Source organism: Plectropomus leopardus, chromosome 19 (genome assembly GCF_008729295.1).
Source record: "Plectropomus leopardus isolate mb chromosome 19, YSFRI_Pleo_2.0, whole genome shotgun sequence".
Taxonomy (NCBI): Eukaryota; Metazoa; Chordata; class Actinopteri; order Perciformes; family Serranidae; genus Plectropomus; species Plectropomus leopardus.
The window spans coordinates 13,324,582-13,349,907 of record NC_056481.1 but is presented as its reverse complement, the minus strand read 5'-3'; the positions used below and the strand labels follow the sequence as shown (position 1 = coordinate 13,349,907).

General features: G+C 38.1%; 1 protein-coding gene across 1 annotated transcript in view; it reads right to left on the bottom strand.

Moving 5' to 3' along the window:
* The window catches only part of atrnl1b (attractin-like 1b), an 84,962-nt gene that overhangs the window by 26,359 nt on the left and 33,277 nt on the right, over nucleotides 1-25,326 (bottom strand). Inside the window, exons 20-25 of the mRNA XM_042507654.1 lie at nucleotides 22,273-22,366; nucleotides 12,989-13,041; nucleotides 10,837-10,931; nucleotides 10,497-10,575; nucleotides 6,999-7,156; nucleotides 2,698-2,759 (exon numbers count right to left, since the gene is read on the bottom strand). Coding sequence (XP_042363588.1) covers nucleotides 2,698-2,759; nucleotides 6,999-7,156; nucleotides 10,497-10,575; nucleotides 10,837-10,931; nucleotides 12,989-13,041; nucleotides 22,273-22,366 — 541 coding nt within the window. The remainder of the gene's footprint in view (nucleotides 1-2,697; nucleotides 2,760-6,998; nucleotides 7,157-10,496; nucleotides 10,576-10,836; nucleotides 10,932-12,988; nucleotides 13,042-22,272; nucleotides 22,367-25,326) is intronic.

The window sequence follows — 25,326 nt, the reverse complement described above, 5'->3', positions numbered from 1 at the left end:
CTCAGAGGAGAAAACAACAGTAGGAGAAATTGTTCAGCGCCATGCCGTCATTTCTCCACCCTCTATCTTGCATACAAGGAGGTCTAGAAACCCTGTGGGGTGATATGACATTTAGTCATCAGGCTGATTATGTTTCCCGCAGGTTCATACCCTCAAAACCTCTCTCACACACCGACACACAACTGATTGTGACTGCATCAGGGCCTTTTGCTTTTTCCTGAGTTTATGGGTCAGTGAGAACGGACAACAAGGCTGCAGAAGAGACTCAAAAGAATTAGTAAACCTGCAGGACAGTGAAAAAAAAAAAAAAGAAACAAAAAATACAATGCACACTGATGAAAAAAAAAGATGCGCAACATTAGGCTGGAAAACAGGGAAAGCTATATGCTGTGTAATGGTTTGCTGGGGTTGATCTCTATTGGATTTAAAAAGCAGAAACTTGCGTAAGAATTTGATAAATTGAGAAATGAATTACTAAAGGAAGTAGTGTTTTGTCAACACTGTGCAAACAACAGTTTCCAAGAGAAAGCAGTACAATGTTATGGGAAATAGGTATAGATTTTGGGGAGGATGCGGTAAACATTTCCCTCTCAATATTTTCAACATGTGCATTTGTCTCCCCCAAATAAAAACAAAAAGGTGGCAGAGAACTTTAAATGCTGACAATCTGCAAGAATGACACTCATAAAGGCAAAATTGCCACCTCAAGATGCAACCTCGAGAGCAATTATTGCAATCTGCTATAAAACAGAAAGAAGATGAAGTAACTATGCCTGGCTAAGGCCGGAAATATCGTTACATATCCACCATAAACTGACAAAGAAAAGGCACAAATTGATGCTGAAAAATTCAACAGAATACAGGAAATTTTGTTTGAAATAAAACATTTCTAGGGGGAGGATTCCCAGACCACTCGCTAAGTATGAGTCAAATAAAAAAACCTACGCCCTCATTAAGGACACATAGAAACTGCTCACACATTTCTTGTTTTGAACCAAAACTTTTAGATAAAATGAGCTCCGCACTTCTCCCCTTTCCTTCCAAGAATTCCCGAATTCGGCTATTCAACTGTAATTTGATCGGATGGAGGCAGAAGATTACTGATTGTGTGACAGCTTTGCAGGGAAGTTATTGTGGGCTGGGCAATGATGGGCAGGTGCCTCGGGCTAAGGCTGTCTTCTATTCCCACCTTGACAGCTACACAGATAATATGTTAGTCCATCCAGCTACTATGAGGAGCATGACTTGGAATAATATGAACACAACATATACACAGAAACTGCACCGCCGTTGGTAACTATCAGTGTTAGGTGTGAAAAAAGTTGTCCCCGCCTGTCACAGGGATTTAATGATATAAACAAACTTAAAGCGACAGTTCAACCCAAATAAAAAATACACATTTTCCCTTTTACCTTTGCTATTTATCAAGCTATATTGTGTTGGTATGAGTTGCAGAGTGTTTGAGTTAGTGGCCATAGAGATGTCTACCATCTCTCCAATATAATGGAACTAGATGGCACTCAGCTTGTGATGTTCAAAGTGCCAAAAAAAAAGACATTTAAAAAACTCAACAGCAATTTCTCTTTTCAGGAATTATTAGTCCATTATTCAAGATAATCCACAGACCTTGTTGTGAGCAGTTTCCTTGAGGAAATATTTTCTTTCTACCAAACTACACCTGCCAACTGTATTTCCACTAAAAAGGAAGCACGCATCTATTCATGGACGAGAGGCTCGTTCTTGTGATAGCATGAGATGTAAACATTAATGGAGTCCTCCTTTGCTGAGCTGTAACATCTGCTAGTGCTTTGTGAGCTCACAGCAGTAGATGCAGGCTTCCCTCTCCGTGGTGATATGATAGCGGGTGTAGTTCGGTAGAAAGAAAATAGTTCCTACGTCTAACTGCAAACAAGGTCTGTGGATTACCTTGAGTAATCAGCTCTTGATTTCTGGAAAAAGCCATTGCTGTTGTGCTTTTTAAAAGTATTTTTGCCGCTTTCAGCACCATAAGCCGAGTGCCATCTAGTTCCACCAACACAATCTAAATTGATAAATAGCACAGCAGGTAAGAAGAAAAATATGTATTTGTGTTTGGGGCTGAACTGTGCCTTTAACTTATCCAATTGTGATTTGACTGATTTGGCATGACTACAGTAACTAAAGCTTTGTGCAGAAACTTCTTTAAGAGGGTCGGCATCAAAGCTAATCTTTTGAAGCTTTTTAAAAATGCCAGTATCTAACTTAAGGCATACATTTTTGAATTATACTCTCATCCTCTTAATGTATTCAGACTTTGCAGTGCTTTTGAGAGAACTCAATTGACTCATTTTAAACATTTCAATGAAAAAGATTTCCATCGCAGCTCTCAGGATGAAAAAATCATTAAGAGCCCCTCATATCTTGATCGCCTATGCCTTCTCTTTAGATGGCACTCGCAGAGAAATATGCACCTATTTAAATGGTTACTGGCTGCTTTATTTGCCACTTGAAAAAGGAAAATTGCTGCCTTGAAGACACAAGAAGCATTTACATGTACTCAGTTAACAGGCTCAAGTAACTCAATAAGCCCCAAGAGGCGGGGGCGGAGAATGAAGAGGTGGTGGGCCAAATTCCGGAGGATGCTGTTTGACTGCTGAACAGCTGAATCAAATGACTGAGTGTGTATATTTAAGTCATTTTTATATTTGACTCGCTTACCTGAAAAATGTCACAAAGAACTGGACCAGGTCCATGATACTGTTGTGTTGGGAGAAGGCAATCTATGTGAGAAAAAGGAGAGAAGGACAAATTACGACAACTGTGACAAATAACATGGCAATAATATTGAAAATTAACATTTTACAGTCAAAATGATATGAACATGGGTACGAGGCTTTAGCAGCATTATCAGTCACTACATTTATCTGTAACTCTAACCCTTTAAAAATATTTTCATAGAACCAAAAAATCTGTTAACATTTTTTTGAATTCAAAGAAGAAAACACTTTGACTTCATTCTGATTGAGTTCTCCCAGCTGATCTGTGACAGTGTGAAGGGGTTAACGCAATTTGGTGTCGACAGTTCAAGTTCGCAGTTAAAGCAGAATGGACCGGCTAAAAGGTCACTAACGAGATTTGGTCTGTAAAAGCCTCTGCTTGTGGCGAGAAATGTCTGTTTCAATAAAGTGGAAAAAGATAAAAGCAGGACAGAAAGCTTTCTGTTTGCAGACAATTCACAGCTTCTGAAAAAAAATTGTTTTTCTGAAATGTTTCAGAACATTAATCTATTGATACATCTATTGATTTTGAGTTGCCTCAAATATGTCTAACATAATGCTTTCTGAGCCAACAACAGGCTTTTCTTTAAAGCAGAAACAGACAGGGTTAGGGTTTTTTCAACTTATCAGTATGAAGTAAATGTTGATTGCAAAATGTAATTAGTATAGAATAATGACACCATCAGCATTTAGACTGGTTCCCTATAACAGGGATCCTACAGCTTAATGCAAGTCAGATTTATGGCTTTTTAATACTTTTTTAATGCCAATCAGAATGAAATTTAAGAACAATTTTACACCTACAAAACACGAAGGACAAAACAACGTGAGCTGACATAAGTTACTTAAAGGGCAGTCTTACATCATCAACTACGGCAAGTATATTAGGACCAAATTAAGGGAAAATCAAACTTGCAAAGGGGCATGACAACAATTATAATGACACTGACAACAGTAGACTTTCCTACCAGGACTGTTCCCTGTGTAGATATAAACTGCTCATTCTCAGGGAACGAAAACACAATGATTTTAAGTTTTAGGTGATTATACAGTAATAAAAACATAATAATGAATACTAGAATCAATTTCTACCAATACATCCCCTAAATCCCACATGCTGCTCCTTTTAAATAAAACAACCAATCTGCTGTTGAAGTAAATAACATATAGCGTATTTCTTGAATATCTGATTAGTGTATTTACGTCAGCAACATGGCCAGTGAATAATAGATCAGAAATAATGTTTTACTTTCATTAAAAGAGGCATTACACACAGTCCCAGCAGCTAAATCATATCTGATAGGTCGCATCACAGTGACACACGATATCTACTGTAGATGCTCTGAAGGCATTTTTTCCTGCATGCATTTAGGCACACAAACACGTCATCTGCAGCAGCACTGAGCCCCCTCCGGTTGATAGCACGTAGGGTCGGGTAATAGGGCACAAATTGTGCTGTTAGAGGTAGATTATTTGCGTCATGTTTGATGCTTTGAATGCTGATGAGGCAGAAATTCAAAAAGGTACTTATTTTGGTGAGTCAGTATATCAGTGGCAGCTGATGTATCCGTTCTATATATAGATAAAAGAAGAAGAAAAGTATCTCTCTATTTCCACTAAATTATGTGCAATTTTCAGGCTACGCAGCTGAATATTTGGCTTCAGCAGAATGTTTTAGGGTTATATGTGTTGGAGGACACAGTCTTCACTGAACTGATATTTTCATTGACAACTCCATCATTCTTGCAAACGTCTCCCACCTTTGACTTTTTCAACTTTCGTAAGTAAAAAATGAGAACCACTGATCTGAAATGAGATGCTCACTGACATGACTAACATGACACAAAGCACATATCATATAGATGTTTTGCTGGCTTTTTTAGTATGTGGGCCTTTTCTATTTAGTGTGAACGACCCTGCTTTTCACATAAAATGAGGTCAAAGCAATATGTTTGGGGTTAATTTAATTTCAACTCATCTATCTGAGCCGATCAATGGCATCATTTGAGAATGTACTTCCATTACAAGTGGACTTTTATTACATAGAACAGCCCTTTAGTAACAATTATGCCAACACATGATAATGTAAAGAAAAATCATAGCTTCCTTTTGCTATCTTTACCCCCATTAAAAGCTTATTTTATGGGCTCAGACCCTAAACACAAAGGCTCATAAGTGCATTCTCAAATTCTGCTTTATCTCATCCAGGTCTACACTCTCGCCCCTGCATCATAAAGGCAAGCACGTGAAAGAGAGACCTTATCCTGTTACAAAAGCTATTTGCTGTAACAGCTAGAGCCAGTCCATAATAAATAAGTGACTGTTGGCTGGGAAATCTAATAGAAAACTATTACTGGGCCACCTCCACAGATGGACTGACCCCCAGAGATATTATCACCGGCCTGGTCCAATCATCTACCTTATGAAAGGAAGGCAAAGAACAAATATAAAAATCAATACTTGGAAGTGGACTAATTAGCAAAAAGGTAATTTTGTGCTATCATTAGGAATGATAATTGTATCCACGATGTTTCTCAGTAAAAGTGCATCGCATAAAGGTCCAGTGAGTAGGCTTTAGGGGGATATATTGGCAGAAATTTAATATAACAAGTGTATATTCTTAAGTTTATTTTCACCTAAAACTAAGAATATTGTTTTCTTTACCTTAGAATGAGCTGTTTATATCTACAACTCAAATTCCACCATTGATGCTGAAAGGTACATACAGGTTTTAGAGCAACATATGCTGCCATCCAGATGCTGTCTTTTTCAGGGACGTCACAGCTTATTCCAGCAAGACAATGCTGAGCCACATTCTGCATGGGTTACTACAGAGTGGTTTCAAAGTAAAGGACTGCAGACACTAGACTGGTCTACCAACAGTCCAGACGTGTATCTGTTTGAAAAGGTGAAGCCCATTATGAAGTACAAACACAACAAAGGAGACCCTGGTCTGTCAGGCAACTGAGTTGTATATCAAGTAAGAATAGGAATGAATTTTACTTTCAAAACTTCAACAGTTAGTGTCCTCAGTTCCCAAATGTTTACTGAGTTTTGTTAAAAGGAAAGGTGATGTAACACAGTGGTAAACATGCACCTATCCTAACTTTTTTTTGGAATGTGTTGCAGGCATCAAATTCAGAATGAGAGTATTTTTCATACAAAAAAAACATTTTTAAGTTTGAACATTAAATATCTTGTCATAGTAATGTATTCAATTAAATAAAGGTCAAAAAGGATTTGCAAATCATTGCATTTTGTTTTTCTTAATGTTTCACACAGAGTTCCAATGTTTTCTGGCACTGGGGTTGTACATAGAGAACAGGTCCTCATCCACAGAGACCACCATGTTGTACTTCCATGTTTAACCAGAATCCCAAAATAGGGTAACCAAACACTGGCACTAGACAGGGTCATTCACATTTTCACGTTGGTAACCATATTTAGCAGCCCCTCCACGATGAGCTGAACAGCATTAAAAAAAATAATACTGACTTTAAGAATACTGGTTAGGATTTCTAACTGGGAGTTCACGCTTGGCACACAGGAGAAGTTTCAGCTTATTGTAATCTGCAGTCCTGACGATTAGACACTATTAAATCCTACAAACTGTCCCTTTAAACATAATTGTTGTATACTAAATGTCTTCTATTTAATTTCTGGCATAAATATATTATCACATTTTAGGTGAATATCAAGTTGTTAGCAAATTGTTGCATAATTTACTCATCCAGCAGATATGGAGCAACATTATCATTCATTTTGTTTCCTGGAACGTTTTTTGACAATAGCTTAATTGTTGTTTTCCTGCAAACCCCTAATAACTGATGGCAAATGGTGTTTACTTTTCTATCTGTTGTATTATCACACTGTGCACCACATCAGGGTGAAGGTTATGGAAAGGTTAAATGATGCTTTGCTTTTGCCCGCTTAATAAAAAAAAAAAAAAAAAGAGCTGAGCACCTATGCAAGCTAACCATCGCTCATTAAATCTGTAATTAGAATAAAGTGCACTTGAAATCACCCTTAGCGACAACAACAACAAGCTCTGCATTTGTACACACTGCTCCTGCTCTCTTTACGCATGGTATGTAGGAACAGTTGTTTATCAGTGGGACGGCTATAAACATTCTGTATATCATTTGTTTAAGAGGGCAATTTGAAACAAAGGGCAGAGAGAGGATTAGATCCCTATGTTATCTACTTCATAAGTCAATCCAAGGTCATAAACATAGTCCTTACCTGGATCTTGATGGGCCATGAGAAGTTACTGACGTAGACATAAAAGGTAATATTTGGGTTGCTCCTGAAAGTGAACTTCTCACAGGAGAAACTGTCTCTGTATTCCTTGATGTTAGTTTTGGACACAATGGGCACCTCCTCTCCAGAGATGGTTCCAGCTGTTGGGAGCAAACAGTTCATGTTCAGCATGCTGCCATTTCAGATATCTCATACAGACACAAAGGTGGACTGACTGCAACATATCATTATGAATCCATTAATGGCTTTATCAAGCCATTTGTTACTGGAAGGTTCACATAAGTAATTATTATTATTATATATTAAGTGCATTGAACATCTTTTTGGTTTATAGGCAGCTTGAAGGAGGGACTGCTGTCCATAGGTTATGACATAGTCATTGCTTGAATACATGTCACCACTATCAGCTAATGCATTTAGTATATCTAAGACCTTGAATATAGCAGTTTATGCCCTTGGGACAGATGCAGTGGAGCAACAGAAATCTGCACAAATCTATTAATTCAGCCCAGTCGCCAGAAGAAAATGTTGACATTATACATTTCTGCACCCTGCGAGTATGTTACATTTGCACATTTCATACATACTATATCTACATTTCTAATGGTATCACATACTGTATGAACTGACTTTGCCATCAGGAGGAGAGAGGATGGTGGATGGCATGACAACTAGATGGCTGCCAAGCTGCAGACCACTGTTTGAGAACAACAAACACAAAAAGGTTGTGTTTTCATGAGTTATTGCTGTGTTTCCAGCAGCTTTTAGGCTCCAAACATGAGTGTTTTGTGGTGACCGATCGGTGCGTTTCCATCGACTTTTAGACTCTAAATGTGGGTGTTTTGTCACAACCAGTTGGTGTGTGTCCATCAGGGTTTTGGCTCGAAATGTGGGTGTTTTGTAGCAAACTATCAGTGTGTTTCCATCAGCTTTTTAGGGTCCAAACGTGAGTGTTTTGTAACGACCCATCTGCAGATATAGTGCCATGAAAAATATTGAGTATTTTAGGATCTCTTTTTCTAACCATAACCATAGTGTTGTTAAAATGTAAAATTGCTGTTAAAATGTAAATTGCCACGATATCTGCTATGTAATAACATGTAAATGTAATGTGGTTTGCAGAAATGTACAATGCCAAAATCATTTTCTGGCTATGAGAATGATTATTGATCGTAAATACTTGTTTGGGTCCATTTATATTCAGTTTTCATGAGCAAGGTGTCTATTACTAATACTATTTTACAACAGCCCAAATCTGGTAGTTTATTTCAATGAAATTCAATATGGTCAAGTATAAACTTTAGTGTCTTGCTTATATAAGACTCTAAAAACACATCATAAAAAAAAACTAATTCATTCCCAACAAAAGCTCTTGAAAATTTAAGTCCATTTTCCATTAATCTAAATGCTTTGAGTCATTTCTTATTCTTTCTCGTGTTAGTGGGTCCTCAACATTGACATTCCAACCCACAGCTCTGAAACAAAAGAAGTGAAAATGACAGCTTGAGTGTGTCTACGTGAGCACGTTTATCTTAATTGAAATCACCCTCATCCTCCCACCCAAAGGCGCTTCAACGCTCTTGTCGATTGTGAAGAGGCTACCCTTCCTTCTGAGACACAATATCTTTGCGGGGGGAAAGGGGACCCAACTTCAAATATTAATGATGGTGCTCCGAAAAAGGTTAAGGTGGTGTGTGTGGGGTGGGCGCAGGAGGTTAACGTGTTTTAGTGGTTGGAAAATGTCAGTGTTGTGGGGAGGGAGAATGTGGCAGACGACTTGAGAGGAGGGGAGGGCAGGAGATAAACGGTGGTACTGGACGACTGCAGTGTCCTTGGGTGTCTTTCCTTAGGGGACCTATAATACCCACTCAACAGTGACATAATACACACTAACAAGAGAGGGGACATTATTGTTCTTGTTATAGCCATCATATCAACTGACTAAATTATTTTTTTTCATTATAAAAAAAAAATATATATATATACATAAAACAAAAAAAAATTAGATACATTAGAAACTCAATTTGTGAGGCCTCACACCTCTGAAAAGGGCTCTTAATAAATGAGTTGGCAACCAAATTATATGATATTAACAGTATCATGCAGAAGTGTTTTGTCATTACGTACAAGAAAATGAATGGAAACAATGAAAGGGTCTTTGACACTTGTTTGAATTCATGTCATGTCACAGGTCTTTTTGAAAAGTGTACTATATTATTTTAGTGATTACTGTGGATGATCCAGTTTGCTAATTAATTTTTTTGGCAATGACATTTTAGAAAGTGGGCACCATTTAAACGATCAATAGTGCATGGTCTGAAGTGCACAGCACAAATGCATTTAGGCTGTGTCCAACTCCAACTTTTGTTGCTAAGAGATGCATAATTTGGGAGCTAAGTAAGGTGCAAGGGGCAAAGGTGTTGTATTTAGTTCCTTAATTAATCATGGGTGTTTTTTTGAGCGGATCTCAAATTTAAAAGCCAGGTGCACCTGCAGTAAATATCTTGGGACATTTAACCAGCAGAACATAAAAAAGGAAGTAATAAAGTTGACAGAGGAAACCGATCTCAATTTATAGCTTCTGAAATAATGAAGTTATGATGTTTCTTGTGCATAAATGCTCACAGTGTGTCTTTTAATGGGGGGTTGGACAGCAGCTCTACTCTATTCTCTGCTATGTTCACATTTTGGAAAATGCTATTTCAGCCATCTGTACGTCCCTGTATGTGTAACTAAAGTGCGTAGTGCGTAAACTGCACTCTTTAAATGCGCCAACAAAAACACTCCACCACACTTAGACCTTAGACCTACACACCCATGGGCACAAAGATGGGCGAGAGAACATTTGTTAATCACACAGTGTGGGTGCTGCCGAAAATAACAACTGTGTCAGTCTGAAACTAGAAATAACAGTTGTGCTGTGTACAGCTTTGCACCAGGTGTAGGCTACATTCTGGTAAGTCTTATTAGTCTCCGTCTGAGTTTCACCCGTTGGTATGAATCCCTGTGTGGATAAAAAAAGCTTCTCATTGATGTTTAGGACAAAATGAGAGCACATCATTTTGAGTGATAGTGGCAAATTATGCAGTAGGAGGGTGATCATTTGCAAAAGATAATTCATAACATCCAAATACGACTTGAATTTTACAATTCCACCTTTCGAACCGAATCTCTAATAGCATTTGTGACCTCAGGCATTTCTTAGGTGTAGAATAAAACATTTACTGCATAATTATTTTGCTCTTTGCAGAAATTCGTGCAGAAGACGGTAATGTGTACTTTTACAGACTAGTAGATTAATTTACAACACAGTGAGAAGAGGAAAAGAAAATTAACCAATGAGATGCTGACAGTTTGAAAAATTCATCTACTCAATTTAAATCTGAACTTTCTTAGAAAAGAACTGAATATTCAATGGGGAGAGCACAAAAATATGTTTCTACTTCAAAATAAATGAACTGCTAAGTGAAGTAAAAGTACCTGTTGATCCCACCGACCAGGTGATGTTGAGGTTAAAGTTGTTGGATGCATTAATGGACATGTCCAAGTTCTTGTTTGCCTGACAACATAAAACATGAATGCAGTTAAATATAAAATAAAATGAGAATATCACACACACACACACAAAAAAAAATGCAAGAGTCTCATTACAGTAAAGTACATCATAAAATCAGAAATATTATAAAAAGGTAATTAAATTCAACAAGGATTCAGGGAGCCTTTAAACAATTTATGGGCTGTTCCAGACTTCCTGTTCACTTCTCTGGTGTCGTGATAGAAAAATGATCACCAATGTCGTAGTGTGTGACTGTGTAGTTACCTGCTCAGGTGAGGCCATAAAGTTGATGGCAGTGTAGTGATTATCATCTTCTTGGATGAGACTGAAGGTGAACTGGTAGTCGATCAGGAGGTTGTCTATGTAGAAAATTAGAAATAAAGATAGGAAAGGTTTATACTCATTTGACAGAACAATGTACAGAATAAGGAGTGGAAACTCAGAAGAACTGGAAAGCCTTGGGTTACACTACTAGAGACTACTATGACAGCATAACTATATGTATAAATATGTGCGCTATGTGTAAAGGTTCCAAAGAAACTTACAAGGGATAGACTGACTCATGGAGACTAGAAGTGAAATCAAAATGTCTAGAATCAAATCCAGTGATGGTAATCAGGGTGTACAATTTTCTCATCAAGCTGAGAGCGAGTGGGAATATCTGACCCTGGAAGCAAGCTCTAAAAAATCCCCCTGCAGTGCTTTAAGAAATACTGACAGTGGTCACATATAAATGCAATACATTCTAAGTGAGCATAAAGTAAAAATACACGTAATGTAAATTGGTGATAACATTATTTATTTTATTTATTTATTACTATTATTATTTATTATATTTATTTTCCGTTTGCAAATAATGGGGCAGTAGATGATTAAAGATCTAGTGGGCATAGTTATTTACAATAAATAAAGAATTATAATTTTACAACCTGAGTCTGACCTGTTTGTACAATTCAAACTATTTTGATTAAAATTATATTTTTACTGATGCTCAGGTCAAATTGGGTGTGCACCATTTTGTCTTTGTGTAAAAAACTGCACAGTAGAAGGGTGGGTCCAAACACGTTCCTATTTCAAATTTTAAATATTAGTGATCTAGACAGTCTGTATTGTTGACACCTTAATGTTAAAGAAACAGGTCACCCTAAAATCAAAATACTTATTTTCCCTTTACTTGTAGTACACAGGAAACTGTGAAAAAAACTAATAAAATGACAATATTTCAAATTTGGATTGAGGCTAATGTCTGATCATTTTTGATGCTTTTTATTATGCATGTAAGATCCCAAATTACATATTAAAAAAAGTGTTTTTAATGATTTGGGTTCCCAGAGGCTTTAAAAATAGTGCTACAGGTAAGAGAAACAATATGTATTTTTCATTTGGGGGTAAACTGCCACTTCAAATATCATAATGGATATCTGTGTGTAAGTGGTTGTGACATTCACAAACAAAATTGCAACACATAAACTGTGATTTTTCAGTATTGAAATCAAACTTCAGTTTACTGTTTGATTGGATGCTTATGGTGTATGATGTGTATGTGATAGTCAAAGGGTTTTTATTGAACAAACAGTTTGTGAGATAGCAGAAGCGAGAGGTCAAAATAACACAAACTGCAAAGTAGCTCACACTGAGTGCAGCATGTTAATCCATGCTCAATGGCCTTTCAGATAGTCAGGGGTGTCATGTTTACAATACTGCGTAACAGAGCTCGAGAGAAAGTCCCAGTGGTGTGCAGAGGTTAAAGCGAGCTGCAGGCTTTCAGTTCCTGTCTTCCCCTCATTGAGCCGGGTGTCAGGCTGTGGCATTTCAAAAAGGGACAAAACCTTGGCAAAGGCTCTGTTGTCAGTGGCAGAGCGTTGAAAGAGAGATGTACCGCAGCACCGTGAAGGACACCACATCATGCAAATAAACACACCAAGCACAAACATGTACAGTATACACAGGAATACTGGGCACTGTGGTGTATGTATTTTTTTTTCATGATGCAGCTCTTTGCATCACTCACCTTGATATATTATATTCCTTGTACTTCATGTTCAAATCAAACTAACATTTAGTCAACTTTCTAAATTAATGAATGAGTAGGTGGGTGATTGAGGGAGTGAGGAGACAAGTGGAGAGTTTTTACTCCTCCGTCTCCTTGATTAGCTCAATCACTCACTCCTTCTGATGCACTTGACATTTTCACGACAAGTCATTCTGTCACTGAACAAGCGCCCCTGGTGCCAAAGTGCTAAAATGCTCCATCTGCCCTGAGCGGAAGAGTGGAAGTGGAGAGAGAGAGAGAAAGAAAAGCAGAGACAGAATAGCCAAGAATAATCAAGTGTGTGTGTGTGTGTGTGTGTGTGTGTGTGTGTGTGCATATGAGCTGTCTCTACAGCAAGAAGCAGTCCGGTGCAGAATTACTCACAGTAACAGGTTCCTCTGAGTGGATTGCCAAGGTAACGGTTTTCTGAGTCACATCTGCAGCGAAGAAAACAGAGAGGAGAGAACAAGATGAAGAAGAGCGCTAACAGATTGAGAGCAAGAATGCCTCCTTATCGAGAGTAGTGGATGCCAAGTGCCAGCGCATTAGCTCCTGCTGTTGGCGCCTCATCAAGTCTCTTACTTCTGACAAAGAAGAAATAATCTGATAGTTTGCAAAAGTTAATTAGTTTTTTTTTTTTTTAACTTTTGTTTATCAAAGCAACACAGTGCCATGTAACAAACTTTATGTACCACCTGATCGCAGAGAGTGGCATCTGAAAGTAAATGTAGTAAGTTTAATCCCTGGAAGTCCTTGGAGCAAACAGCACAACTTATGTAAATTAATTCCTACTTGATTATTTCAGATGTGAAAGCCAAATCAAGAAAAAGCACCAATCAAGGTGAATCCTTTTTAAAGAATGCATCAGATAAGGCTGTGCTCAGCTTCAAGTTTCAAGTCAGGAAGCCCAGGGTGAATTTAACTTTGTTTCACACCCATGTTTATCAAGTCAGAGCTTTAGGATTTAGACTTTATAATCAGAGCTAACAGTAAACATCGTCACAACACTTACAGCACATGACTTGTTTACTGTCGACTGGAAAAATGATTGTCCAATTACTTAATTACTTAATTCTCCCTTCAATTAACAGATTATTTTCCTTCAAGAAAATTTGTTGTCAGTCTATACAGGGCCTCACTTAAGTACATAGGTACATAAACACATTATACACAACAACATAAGATACCTTCACATTTTTACACATAACATACCTATACATGTGGCACCTATAGTGCTGTAGCAGCTGGGACAAAACTCCTGTCATAGCATGCTTGTTTCAAGGCCAGACGAATTAAAGGTGGTTTAAGAACCTGTATGGTTTACAGTTTAGTGCCCACAGCCCTGAAGTGCAGAACATCTCTAAAAGGAATACTTCAACTCCACAATGACCATTTGTTTCAATTACTCAATTTGTGTTACATTCAGTTCATGAAAACTTTGGTTTTCCCACATGCCTCTGCTGAACAAAGAATCCAAAAATTGCAAAAATTCCTGTTGAACTAAACCTTTAAAACACCAAAGCCACACAATAACACAAGCAAACTAATGAACAAGGCAGTGGTGGACCTGCAGCTCCTGGCTTGAAAGAAAGCATAGATTAAGTTTCACTCTCGCTAAAATTCTCTGTGGGAAAAATTGCTGTTTGATTGGAGAAGTACTGAGAATACGAACTGGATAAATGACACTTGAATCATACTGCACAAGTAGTGTGAGAGTATTTAAATGTATATTATATATAGTTTAGCTGTTGTTAAAGCTGACCCTTATGACTTCCATTTGTCAAGAATTCGCTCATTTTTTTAAATCTTTGTTCAAAATTCAACAGAATACAGTCACTGAAAAACCAATGGCAATTTGGGGGTGAAGTTCTCCTTTAACAAGTATCAGAATCACTATAAACAATTAGCATGAAAACAAAACCTAAATCAAAAAAACAAATCCTTGTAAAAAATCAACTGAAAAGACAATAAAATGCAATGATGCAAAAGATCAAAAATTAAACCTTAAAAAGAACTTGAACTATTTAAAATACTATAAAATAATCTTGATCAACACATTTGGTCGATGACTTTAGGTTTAAGACCAAAGCACTTCAACAAACACCTTGTACAGCAGCTTGTGATCACGATATTCATGCACACAGGAGGAGGAGTGACAAACATCAGCAGGAAATGAGGCAGGCCACTCTGTACTGTTCTGGGTAAAATTATATGCCATGGCTTTCTTTCACTAAAAATGTGCTTCACAATGATGCACCCCTGCATTTTTAATTATGCCATTCAGTCTGTTAGAGTTACATGCATACAAAAACTAGCAAATTAAAAAAAAAAAATTGTTTTCCTGTTGCATGTATTAATTCATACATGAAGCACTCACTAATAAAGGGCACTAATGGTCTTTAGAAATACAGTTTAATTTGCTGTTTAAAGGCCCAGTGAGGCAAAAAATAAAAATAAAAAGTTTTCAATTCTTATGAAAACACAAATATAAAACTGTGACAAATAAGAAGCAAACAAAAGTAGTAATTTCCAGAAAAAATATATAGATACGGACTATAATTACCCTGTGCTTAACCCATGGATTGTGTTTGTTGCAAGTGTGAAATGACTGTAAGCCCAGGGCCAATGAATCTATAACTCCAGCTAATGAGGGTCCAAACCCAAGGCTAAACATGGTGTGAAAATTGGACAATTACCAGGTTCCATTTGCCTCCGATCCATTGTTGTTAGCTGACAAACACTCTAATTTTAAAGCCTCGAACATCGCCACTGTCCTCACAAATACAAACACTGGCTGATTATTGACAATGAAAATATGCACAACTTTAAACCTTGCCATGATTCACTGCTTTACATCTGGGTTTGTAACCATGATTAATATAATTCTGAACAGCCATAATCAGACTTTTCCCTCTACACTTGTCAAACAAAAGGATGTGAACAGTTTTTTTAGGGTCCTATAAGTTAATGTAGTTTGCTCAAACCCTTGCAGTTTAACACCATATACAAATTTCACACAAATATCATAGCATCAGCCAAAACAGTGTAATTTTTAAATGGAGTGATGCCAAAGAAAATCATTTCACATCCACAGAGTGCCATCAACTGTTCTGAGTGTGTGTGTGTGTGTGTGTGTGTGTGTGTGTGTGTGTGTGTGTGTGTGTGCGCATGAGTGTGTTTAATCAGGCTCAAAGAGGCTTTTAATGAGGAGAAACATATTGCAGCACTATTCATTGTATTACAGTATTCTTTATCTCCCTTTAAATGCATCTCTGTGCAATCTTTAATTGTCTACAATTCACTTTGAACTATCATCCTTCTGCACACATGAGCACTAGAACTGCACTAATACAGTCAAAATGACATTAAACATATGGGATATCTATTATCAAGCTGATTTCATTTCAGAGTTGTTTTATCTCACAGACAGCCAATTAGAGTTGTTAAAATGTGAATATCAGAGGCGGTGTCGAAGAGTCAGAGAGGACACCCAGGGAGGGAGGGGACGGAGGAGTGAACCAGCTGAGAGACACGAATGCCACTGAGGAGGTAGTGGCTGATAGTGATGCTGCTGCGTATGACTCTGCCTCTAAAAATAATGCAACATCAGTTGTTTTGTAGCATTTCGGATTCACAAGACAGACAGTATCACTAGCGACGGCATTACACACACAAAAAAATGTCAGTCAGATGTGGGTGGAGATGTGTTCCAACACCTCAAATATCACCAGGGAGTAATACAGCCAGAAAACAGAGTGAAAAAGTTATATCTTGAGCTCATATTTTAGCTGTTTTCTTTTCCAAAGTGACTTTTGAATTACCAATATTGTTCATGCTTTTATATCTTAAATACTGTCTCTTGTCCCCCACAGCTGTTTCACAGAGAGGCATGCACAGTGAATACATGCTTTATTAATATTAAAGGGTCACGTCTGTATTTTTCAACGTGGGCCTATTTTTCTATGTTTCATGGCTAGGTGACTAGTTAGAACAACAATTTTTTAAATTGGTTCAGTATTGTGCAAAAGTGCTGTGGCAGGCAGCGGAGATACAAGGCTACAATGTAACCAATTATCTGTGATCTATTAACATCCACTAAAAGTGTTTGTTTTGCCACAGACAGACTCAAATTGTTATTCTAGGTATCTGTCGACATTTTTGAAAGGATCTCTACAGAGAAAGAGAGTTTTTCAGTTTTTTTTTCATCATAAAACACACTGAATTTAAAGTCAGCAGAAACTACATATAACTCACAAAAGCCACCAAAGTTTGTCTCTCCACATTTCTGACAATTGCAAACTCTGGTATAGTTGAAATAAATCCTTAACTCACCAAGTTAGATGTGAAAAAATTCTGGCTCTACTCATACTAAAATCACTGTTTTATAAGTTTCAATTCATATGGAGTTTGGCAGGTTTGTTGATAGCAATTTTTTGGGATGTTTCTGGTTAAACTAAAGATCTGTCTCTGTAGGGTCCTTTCCATAATGTTGCTCGACGCTCATAATTACAATGTGAGCCTGTCAGTGGCAAAAACAAGCTCTTTTTAGTGGATTTACATTGATATTGCATAATTGCCCAAAGTGGTTACATTGTAGCCCTCTTGCTTAATACTGGACCAATTTCCAAATTGTAGTCTCCATTATTCACTTACACACAAAAACATGAGGAAAATAGGGTCCAGGTTGAAAAATATGGAAGTTAGCCTTTAACTAACCTCATTAAGAGGGATTCTGACTGTATCTAACCTGAAGGACAAGCATCAGCGCTCTCAATGATCTAATGGGGGCAAGACACTGAGCTGTGGGAAGAGCCAGCTCTGTTGCTCTCACTGTTAATATTAAATAGGTAAGGACAGGGTAGAGTGCTCTTTTACCACGGTACAAAGGATGGAGGACAAATGCTGCCATAGGCTTTTTGAACCTTACCGAACATCACTCCTGGGGCGTTTCAGCCTCTTGGCATTTGCAGATGGCAAAACACACACGCACCCACACGCTCATCGTGAGGTGTATAATGCAACTTCCCTGCACTGTATCTTAATTTAATCTATACCTGCATGCATGCGTGCACACATTTGAACTTGAGGCAATCCCCCTCCACTGTATCTTAATTTGATCTACACTCAACTTGGAACCTTTGTCTGATTTAACAGGCAAAACACACACACACACACACACACACACACACACACACACACACACACAGGGGAAATGTGTTATTACCATATACAATGTCCTTCACACATGTGCCAGCTGGAGCAAGCACACATGTATACAAACTCAGGGCTACTCTGTTACCTCCAGCACAAGAAGAATCCTGAAAAATGTATGCATCTAAATGAGCGCTTTAATAAGAAATATTTCTCTAACTGCTCCTGTTTGACTCATCGCTGTAACGCAGCGTGGACCTCATCAATTGTTTTCAAAAACAATTCCATTCCGCACCGATGTACCCCTCACTTCATTACTGCAGTTATTATTCTGAGGTCCTAATGGCGTCGGTGTTTGCGGTGCATGCATGTGTGAAAGCGTGCATGTGTGTACTGTTGTGTACATTGCGGAAAAGACAGAGTACCCTTGTGTAGAGGTCTTTGTTTAAGGGTTACTGCTGGGGATAGTGCGAGTGAAGTGGCTGACAAGGGGTTGGGGGAGACGCTGATTTCATGTAATGAGATACCAGAAATTACATTACAACAAGGGGGACAGCAAAAACCCCAACTGTTGTACACACACTAATTAAATTACACTTGGAAAATAATGATTAAATGCTGTTTGATTGTGGAAATGCATCTTGATTTTGAGATTAAACACTAAAATGGCAGTTGTTTACAATGATAATCGAATCACAGTCTGTAAATGGGGCTGAATTAGCAGCATATTCTGGCAGTTTATGTCGCTGGCTAAATTTTAAGCTGACAATCAGCAATGGGCTGCAGAAAATCCTTCCCAAAACTGGCTCCGGAGCTGTGCGGGCACATCCTCCCTCTAAATGGTAGATGATGATCGGCCTGCTGGTGCCTGGCCCTGTTCTGATGCACCACTCTGATTTCGTAGACTCTGAGTCGTTTGTGTCAACTGTTAGCCACCTGCTATCTGAGTGTGGCTCCGCAATGTACTGCACTGCGTTCCATCTGGTAGCAGAAATTAATGTGACATTTTGTCATTTGTGCAAAGTGTCATTTATATACTGTCAAAGTCAACAGAAAAGCACCGAGGGCTTTTTAAGAGGTCTCACCGTCCTCTCTATTTCCAATGCTTTGACGTCAACTCCCTGGATTTATCTAAGGGATAAACTTTGTTGATAAACTTTGAGTATCTGTAGGTGATGTACTCGCTTTCTTCTGTTCAAGCATGGTGGTCGTCAGCACTCAGAAAAACTAGAAAGTTTCAGTTCTATTGGCTCCAGTGAAAAAAAACTGCTCCTGACACAAACAGTGTAACAGGTATTGATCCTTGTGCACTTGATTTCTCTGAGAAAAAAAACAGTATCGGCAGACACAGAGTGTTTAGAAGAGCAAATTCATGACACCTGAATACAGCTTAGATACAGCAGTCTATATTGACCATCACAGAGTATAAAAATGTGACCATATGTAAATTCTGTGTATGTTTTTCATGTGACAAGCACATGAGCAGGCTGTAAAAACAAATGACCCTCTGAAACACCAACTTTAAAGTTCCTGTCCACTGAAAATGTGTTTTTCTTTCTTATGTGTTTAACCTAGATTATACGACTTCTGTCTGTGCAAAGTTTTTCACTAGAGATTTTTTCACACTTACTTTCATAAAATCTGAGATTCAAACGTACACTGGGCAAACTAGATTAGATATGTCACTAATACAAAAGCCAATTGCTGTCTAAAGCAGGAAAAACATATATGTTTTTGGATGTAAACAGGATCCTGGAGATTCTACTAAAAAACATAGCAGATTTTATTGTATGCTGCACAACCACCAACACTGTCAGCCACTGCCAGTTAGCCTATAGACCAATAAGCTGACAAACAACTAATGCTAACCATGTTCATCCACAGTGCTCTTACCAGTAGTCACCAGTTTTGCCCTGATATTATTACACTTACTGGTATTTTTTCATATATAAAAACATGTCTGGAGGGGAAGTTTTGCAATTTGCACAGTGTTGACAAAACATATGGTTAGGTTGCTCCTTATGTACATTCATTTTCAGGACTTTCAAGTTTGGTATTCATACAACATTATTTAACCCAAACCAAGGTTGAAGGTACCCAAACAAACACTTTGGGTACCTTTAACAAACAAACACAGTAAAGTTTTTAAACCACCAGTGGTGCTGTGGAGTGATGTTTCTATGAGTGGGTGTTTAGCAAAAGCATGTAGAGAAGCAATCCACAACAGAGTAGCCATATGCCAACAAAAGCAGGGCAGAAGAAGGTTAGCTGTTCTAAAAAAAACAACAAAAAATCAACTTGACAAATGCTTCATGAGGACAGAGATGGATTTAAGATGTGTAAGACCTCAAGGATACACATTGTGTTTTAGTGAGAAACAACGACGTAAACAGAACATTTGTTTGTTTGTAGAAAAACTCTACAAGGGCCCTTTAAAGCAAACATGACTGTGCGTGATTTCTGCCGACTAAAATGTTGTCATCGTACTCAGAGAGGAGATGCCTCGATAGAATCAATAGAACGTCCAAAATCTGACAACTTTAAATGATTTCAATCATAAGACTTCAAATTTATTTCAGTAGTGGGAAGTGTGTAACTGAACAAGTAGAGATGACAGAACCTGAACACAGAGAAAGTGAATACATGAATTGAATCTAGAGATTTGGAGGACATGTGATTTTAGAGACAAAGGGAGCAAGAGAGAAACCTCAAGGCATGGTGTGTGGGTGTGTACGTGCATCCATGCTTGCCAGTGACCCCTCTATAACTCTTACTGCATTAGGGGTATTAAAAACATCAGAGTCCATTCTGCTTACGACTGGGAAAGCAGACAGCTAAGTGGAGATGGTCCTCCCACACCAGGAGGGAATCCACCGCGTCAGCAGAAATCATGCTGGAGGTGGAGTTTCTGGCCAATAATGCCAACTGATGGTTTTCTGTTTTTACACCGCCGAATCATCACAACGTCAAAGCCTCCACATGAGAGAGAAGAGGGCTGCTTTCATGATCAGAAACCGATGCACATCAACTGTGACCTTACAGTCCATGAATCCCATTACTCTGTATAATTTGAACTAAAAGTTTCTGAAAGTCAGAATCTTAATAGCTATTTGATGCGTATAGACTTATGTCACTTTATTGACTCATCCATGATATAGGCTTGGGTGGTGTCAAGGTATTACTGTATATCAGGATATTAGGAAATCCTGCAGGTCTGATTTCAATACCATCCAAAACACAGACTGATGTGGAGATGCTGTATTAAGGCACTGTATTGTATTACACAGGATGCACCACCACAGGTCAGTCTCAGTAGTGTGGATAACTTTACAGAAGAAGACAAAAAAAAGAAAAATGCCTCTGCCCCTGTTTGGTAGTATGGGAATAGTCTCAATGATAAAGGTGAACCAGCAACACCATAAAGCAGTGTGCACTATTTGCCTCATTAAGTTCTGGCAAGCCCCATGATTTTTATTTAGGATTTAAACCCAGCTATCTTGTCAAAGTAAGCTAATTGACCCAGCTCCTTGGACGTAGACTGGCCAATCATAGCGTAATATCAGCCGACTCCATAGACTCTCATGCAATCGTTAGAGTTCTTTATTTTCCAGCTGGTTTTATTGATTTTGAGCCAAACTGTCATACAGGCTGCACTGACTTTAGCACCTCAGCTTTTATATATGCACATATCGTATGTACATATACCATATACCCTGGTGAAATGCCAGGGAGCTATGAATAAATAGATAATGTCCAAGCCTCCTCAAATGCCAAATAAATTAAATACTCTGATATGACAGAATTATAAATGCACTGATCCACTCAGAGGAAAAACAAATCTTATTTAATACTTGTACAATATTAAGGATTTGTTTTGTAAACGTTACCATCTGGTACAAAGAAAAAACTCCTCTGGTTACCTGCCTTTCATTATAATGTATTGTAATTTCTTTCAATGCCATGTTATCATTCATTTTCACAAAATCACAAGCAAATGGCTGACCGATTTTACTCAAGCTCTCTGTTTCGATGCTCTTGAAAATCTCAAGTATTTAACTCTGTGTCATTAACAGATGCTCTGCTCATAAAAGTGTTGAAATCTCAGAACCAATATTCATTTTAAATGGGCAAAATTTAACAAACAGTGCACAACGCCCTCCCATATGTATCTGTCTCACTTGTCAAAATGGGTTTCCTTTAAAATAGCTCCGAGCATTTCATCATGGCTGCATCCCAAGTGATTACTGGCCCAGTGACAGGAAGCCCAGAGACTCAGATTTGATTGACATTACCTCAAGTCAGTAAATTTATGTTGGAACATTAACAGCTTATCTCTCATTTGACCTCTGTATTGCAGATATGAACTTTTGGATACAGGTTGGATCAAACTGACCATGACCTAATGAACTATTAATAAAAAGCTATACTCTGAAATGCTGGAAAATGCAACAATTCAAACGGCTGCGTGGCAATTTGGTTTTTTTTCATGTGTGTAAGCATGTGGTTGGAGTACTCACAGCTGGCACTGGTCTCCTTTGATCCCCTTGGTGGTACAGAAGCACTTGCCAGTTAACACCTGGCACACACTTGCGTGACCATTACACTTACAGGCTGGAAGGGGCGACACAACACAGATGGAAAATAGGAGGAAAAAAGGGAAAACAAGGGGAAGAGAGACATTATTGATTAGCATCAAACAAACCTGAAAACATGGGTAAAGTACAGGTTTGGTTGTGCTTTTACACACGCACATGTTCAGTTTTGGATTTTCAAAATGACTTTAAAGCTTTGAGTTCAGGATCTCCTGAGGGCACAATAAACCTACAAGTCCTGCAACCTGTACCATAATAGTTCTTTTTCTCCCCAACTTTAAAGCAACAGGCTAGAAATTCCCCCACTGCTTGCCGTATTTGTGCTAAGCTAAGCTACCCACATCTTTTCTGCTGTACTGAACACGCAGAGATGAAATTGATATCGATCTGGGTGAAACGGTAAACAAGTGTATTTCCCAAAAGATTGGCTGAACTTCAAAGATCTGAGACATGATGGGGAAAATATGCCCCCCCTAGATAGGACACCGTGATACCTGCTAGGCATGTGTGTGTGGAATATAAACAGTGCAGCCAGAGATGTGTGAATTGGCTCCTTAAGTGCCTCCAGTGTGGCAGCCTTTCAGGTTTGCACTTCTCAGTTGACTGAGCTTTAAAACAGTGAGAAGGTGTATTACAGAGGGGTCAGTGGACACAGTTCTAAACCTCCTCCTTAGCACATTTCCCAAGATGGAACATATGAATATTTCAGGTGACGGAGTTGCTCTTAACAGAGTGTCTCAGCACTTTCTCCTATACTTGTTGTTATTGACAGCTGGTGATACAGGGTTTTATAGCTGTACTGTGTGGAGGTCATGCTGGGACAGGAGGGTTTGCTGTATGTCCACTGTACGAAAACAAACTGTCTTTACATATGAGCACTGTTCCATCTGCAGGCAGCAAACGTGGGACCAAGTCCTAAACAAGTCCAAATGTGCTCTTAACCAAATGTAATGCAATTTTAACAAGAGTAATGATATATCACATTCACAAAAATCATAAATGCTTTAAAAAACATATATTCATATGTTGAAACAGTTGTAATGAACCTGTGCAGTGCTAAAATTGCATTTTCATATAATAAAGTCAATATAAGGAGGGATTTTGAGAACTGGTTCCAGTTCAGAACCGGTTCCATATTGACCGATATATCGAAATCATATACGTGAACTTATAATATTTTTCATATATTATATTGGCAGTTTCAGGCAGTTGTGAATCGTAAAACAATGACGTTAAACTCATGCCCTGCTGAAAACTTACAACGAGAAGGAGTCATGGCGGAGAGGGAGAAACAGTCCAAAAAGCGATTTCGTTTTAAGAAGAAAAATGAAAACAATGCTTTTGTAACATCTGTTAAATGATCATTTTAAGTAAGGGTGCAAACACCAGCAATATGCTGGAACATATTTCCACGCAAAATGGGCTTAAATTCCAGGAATGCTATGTACTTGACAACATGCAAGTGCTACTGCGTCCCTACAGGAGCAGCAAATCCATTACAGAGGGCAAATACACACACAGGCTTAGTGCATTTTTTGGAACTACAAAAAAAAAAAAAAAAAACTAAATAAAAATAAATGTAATACAAATTGTCATCATCTAGATGGATGAAATTAGACTGACTGTTTATGCATTGTGTTCAGACAGAGATAATTGAACAGTTGCACTGATTTTGCATAGCTGTCTACGCCTACTTATTTCACACGGAAAACTGATCAGGAATCAATAAGGAAATCAATAAAGAATCTGACTGATAAGCAGAATTAATATTGATTTTGGTATCAATAAAATCTCATCAATTTCCATCCCTAAGCATATGACACTATTAACCAGGACTACAACAGAAGGGATTCTGTATATGTCTGTCCTACGTTCCTTTTGTATGTTCTCCTGCAACGTGACAGGATGCTGTCTAACTGTTTCAAACAAAGATTATTGGATTATCTGGGAAATCCAGCGTCAACTTGCTGCGTGATGTGATTCAGGAAATGAAGAGAAATAAATAGATTCATAGCACACTTCTTAAATACCATATTTCCTAATCCTGGGGGGAGGGGTATCAAGTGTTTTCAAATTAAAAAGTCTCAGGTCTAAGTAAAGTAATGAGTCATTGGTCGAGGCAAATCTGTGACTCATGTCTGACTCGAGTCCACATCATGTGACTTGAGTCCACACTTCTGGCATGTAGTTAATGGCACATAATGACTTTAAGCCATTTCATCCTTGGGCTCTGAAAAAATAAGAAGAATTTTCCCTTCACAGATGCTCACCTGTGTAGTTTCACTTTACAGGTTAAAGCTCCAGCCTTTGCATTAACAGATGGTATCTGAGACCATAAAGCTCCCAGGTGTGTTTGTGTGTGTGTATGTGGCTCGCTGTCTGGCAATTCAAACAATAAACTTCATGTAATTTCTCAGGAATGTTATTCATGTCTCATAAGGGACAGGGGGTGAAGTTAAATCTCTTCTAATACCGGTTTTCAGTCATTTATTTAATAACAATCTGAGACTGTTATCACATGAACATACAGTCATTTTAGATTTGCTCAAATGGCCATTCCTATGCTAACCGCCTAATGTTTATTCTGCACATTAAATTCAGTGAGCATTATGTGCTTTTGCACTGAAAACAAGAATGCTGTATAAATTATGGGCTGCAGTCACTCCAGAAAATTTATTCTGCATTGAGCAGAAGATAAATAAATCTGCATCATGTGCGACTCAAAAACTCAATCAAACAGTTTTATATGCAGAGGAAGAAAACGGAATACCACACCCTGAATTAGTAAAACATTTAAATCATTTCAGATAGTTTTGTTAGCATCATGGGTTTATGACATCAATGTTTGACGAGGCTGTGTGTATATGCCTACATCTGAAATCAAGACAGATGATGTATTTCTATTTTCAAAGCAGAGCTTTAAGGTGAATAAAAAAGCCACAGTAACACAGAAGTCAGTATTTGACCTTCAGCTTCACC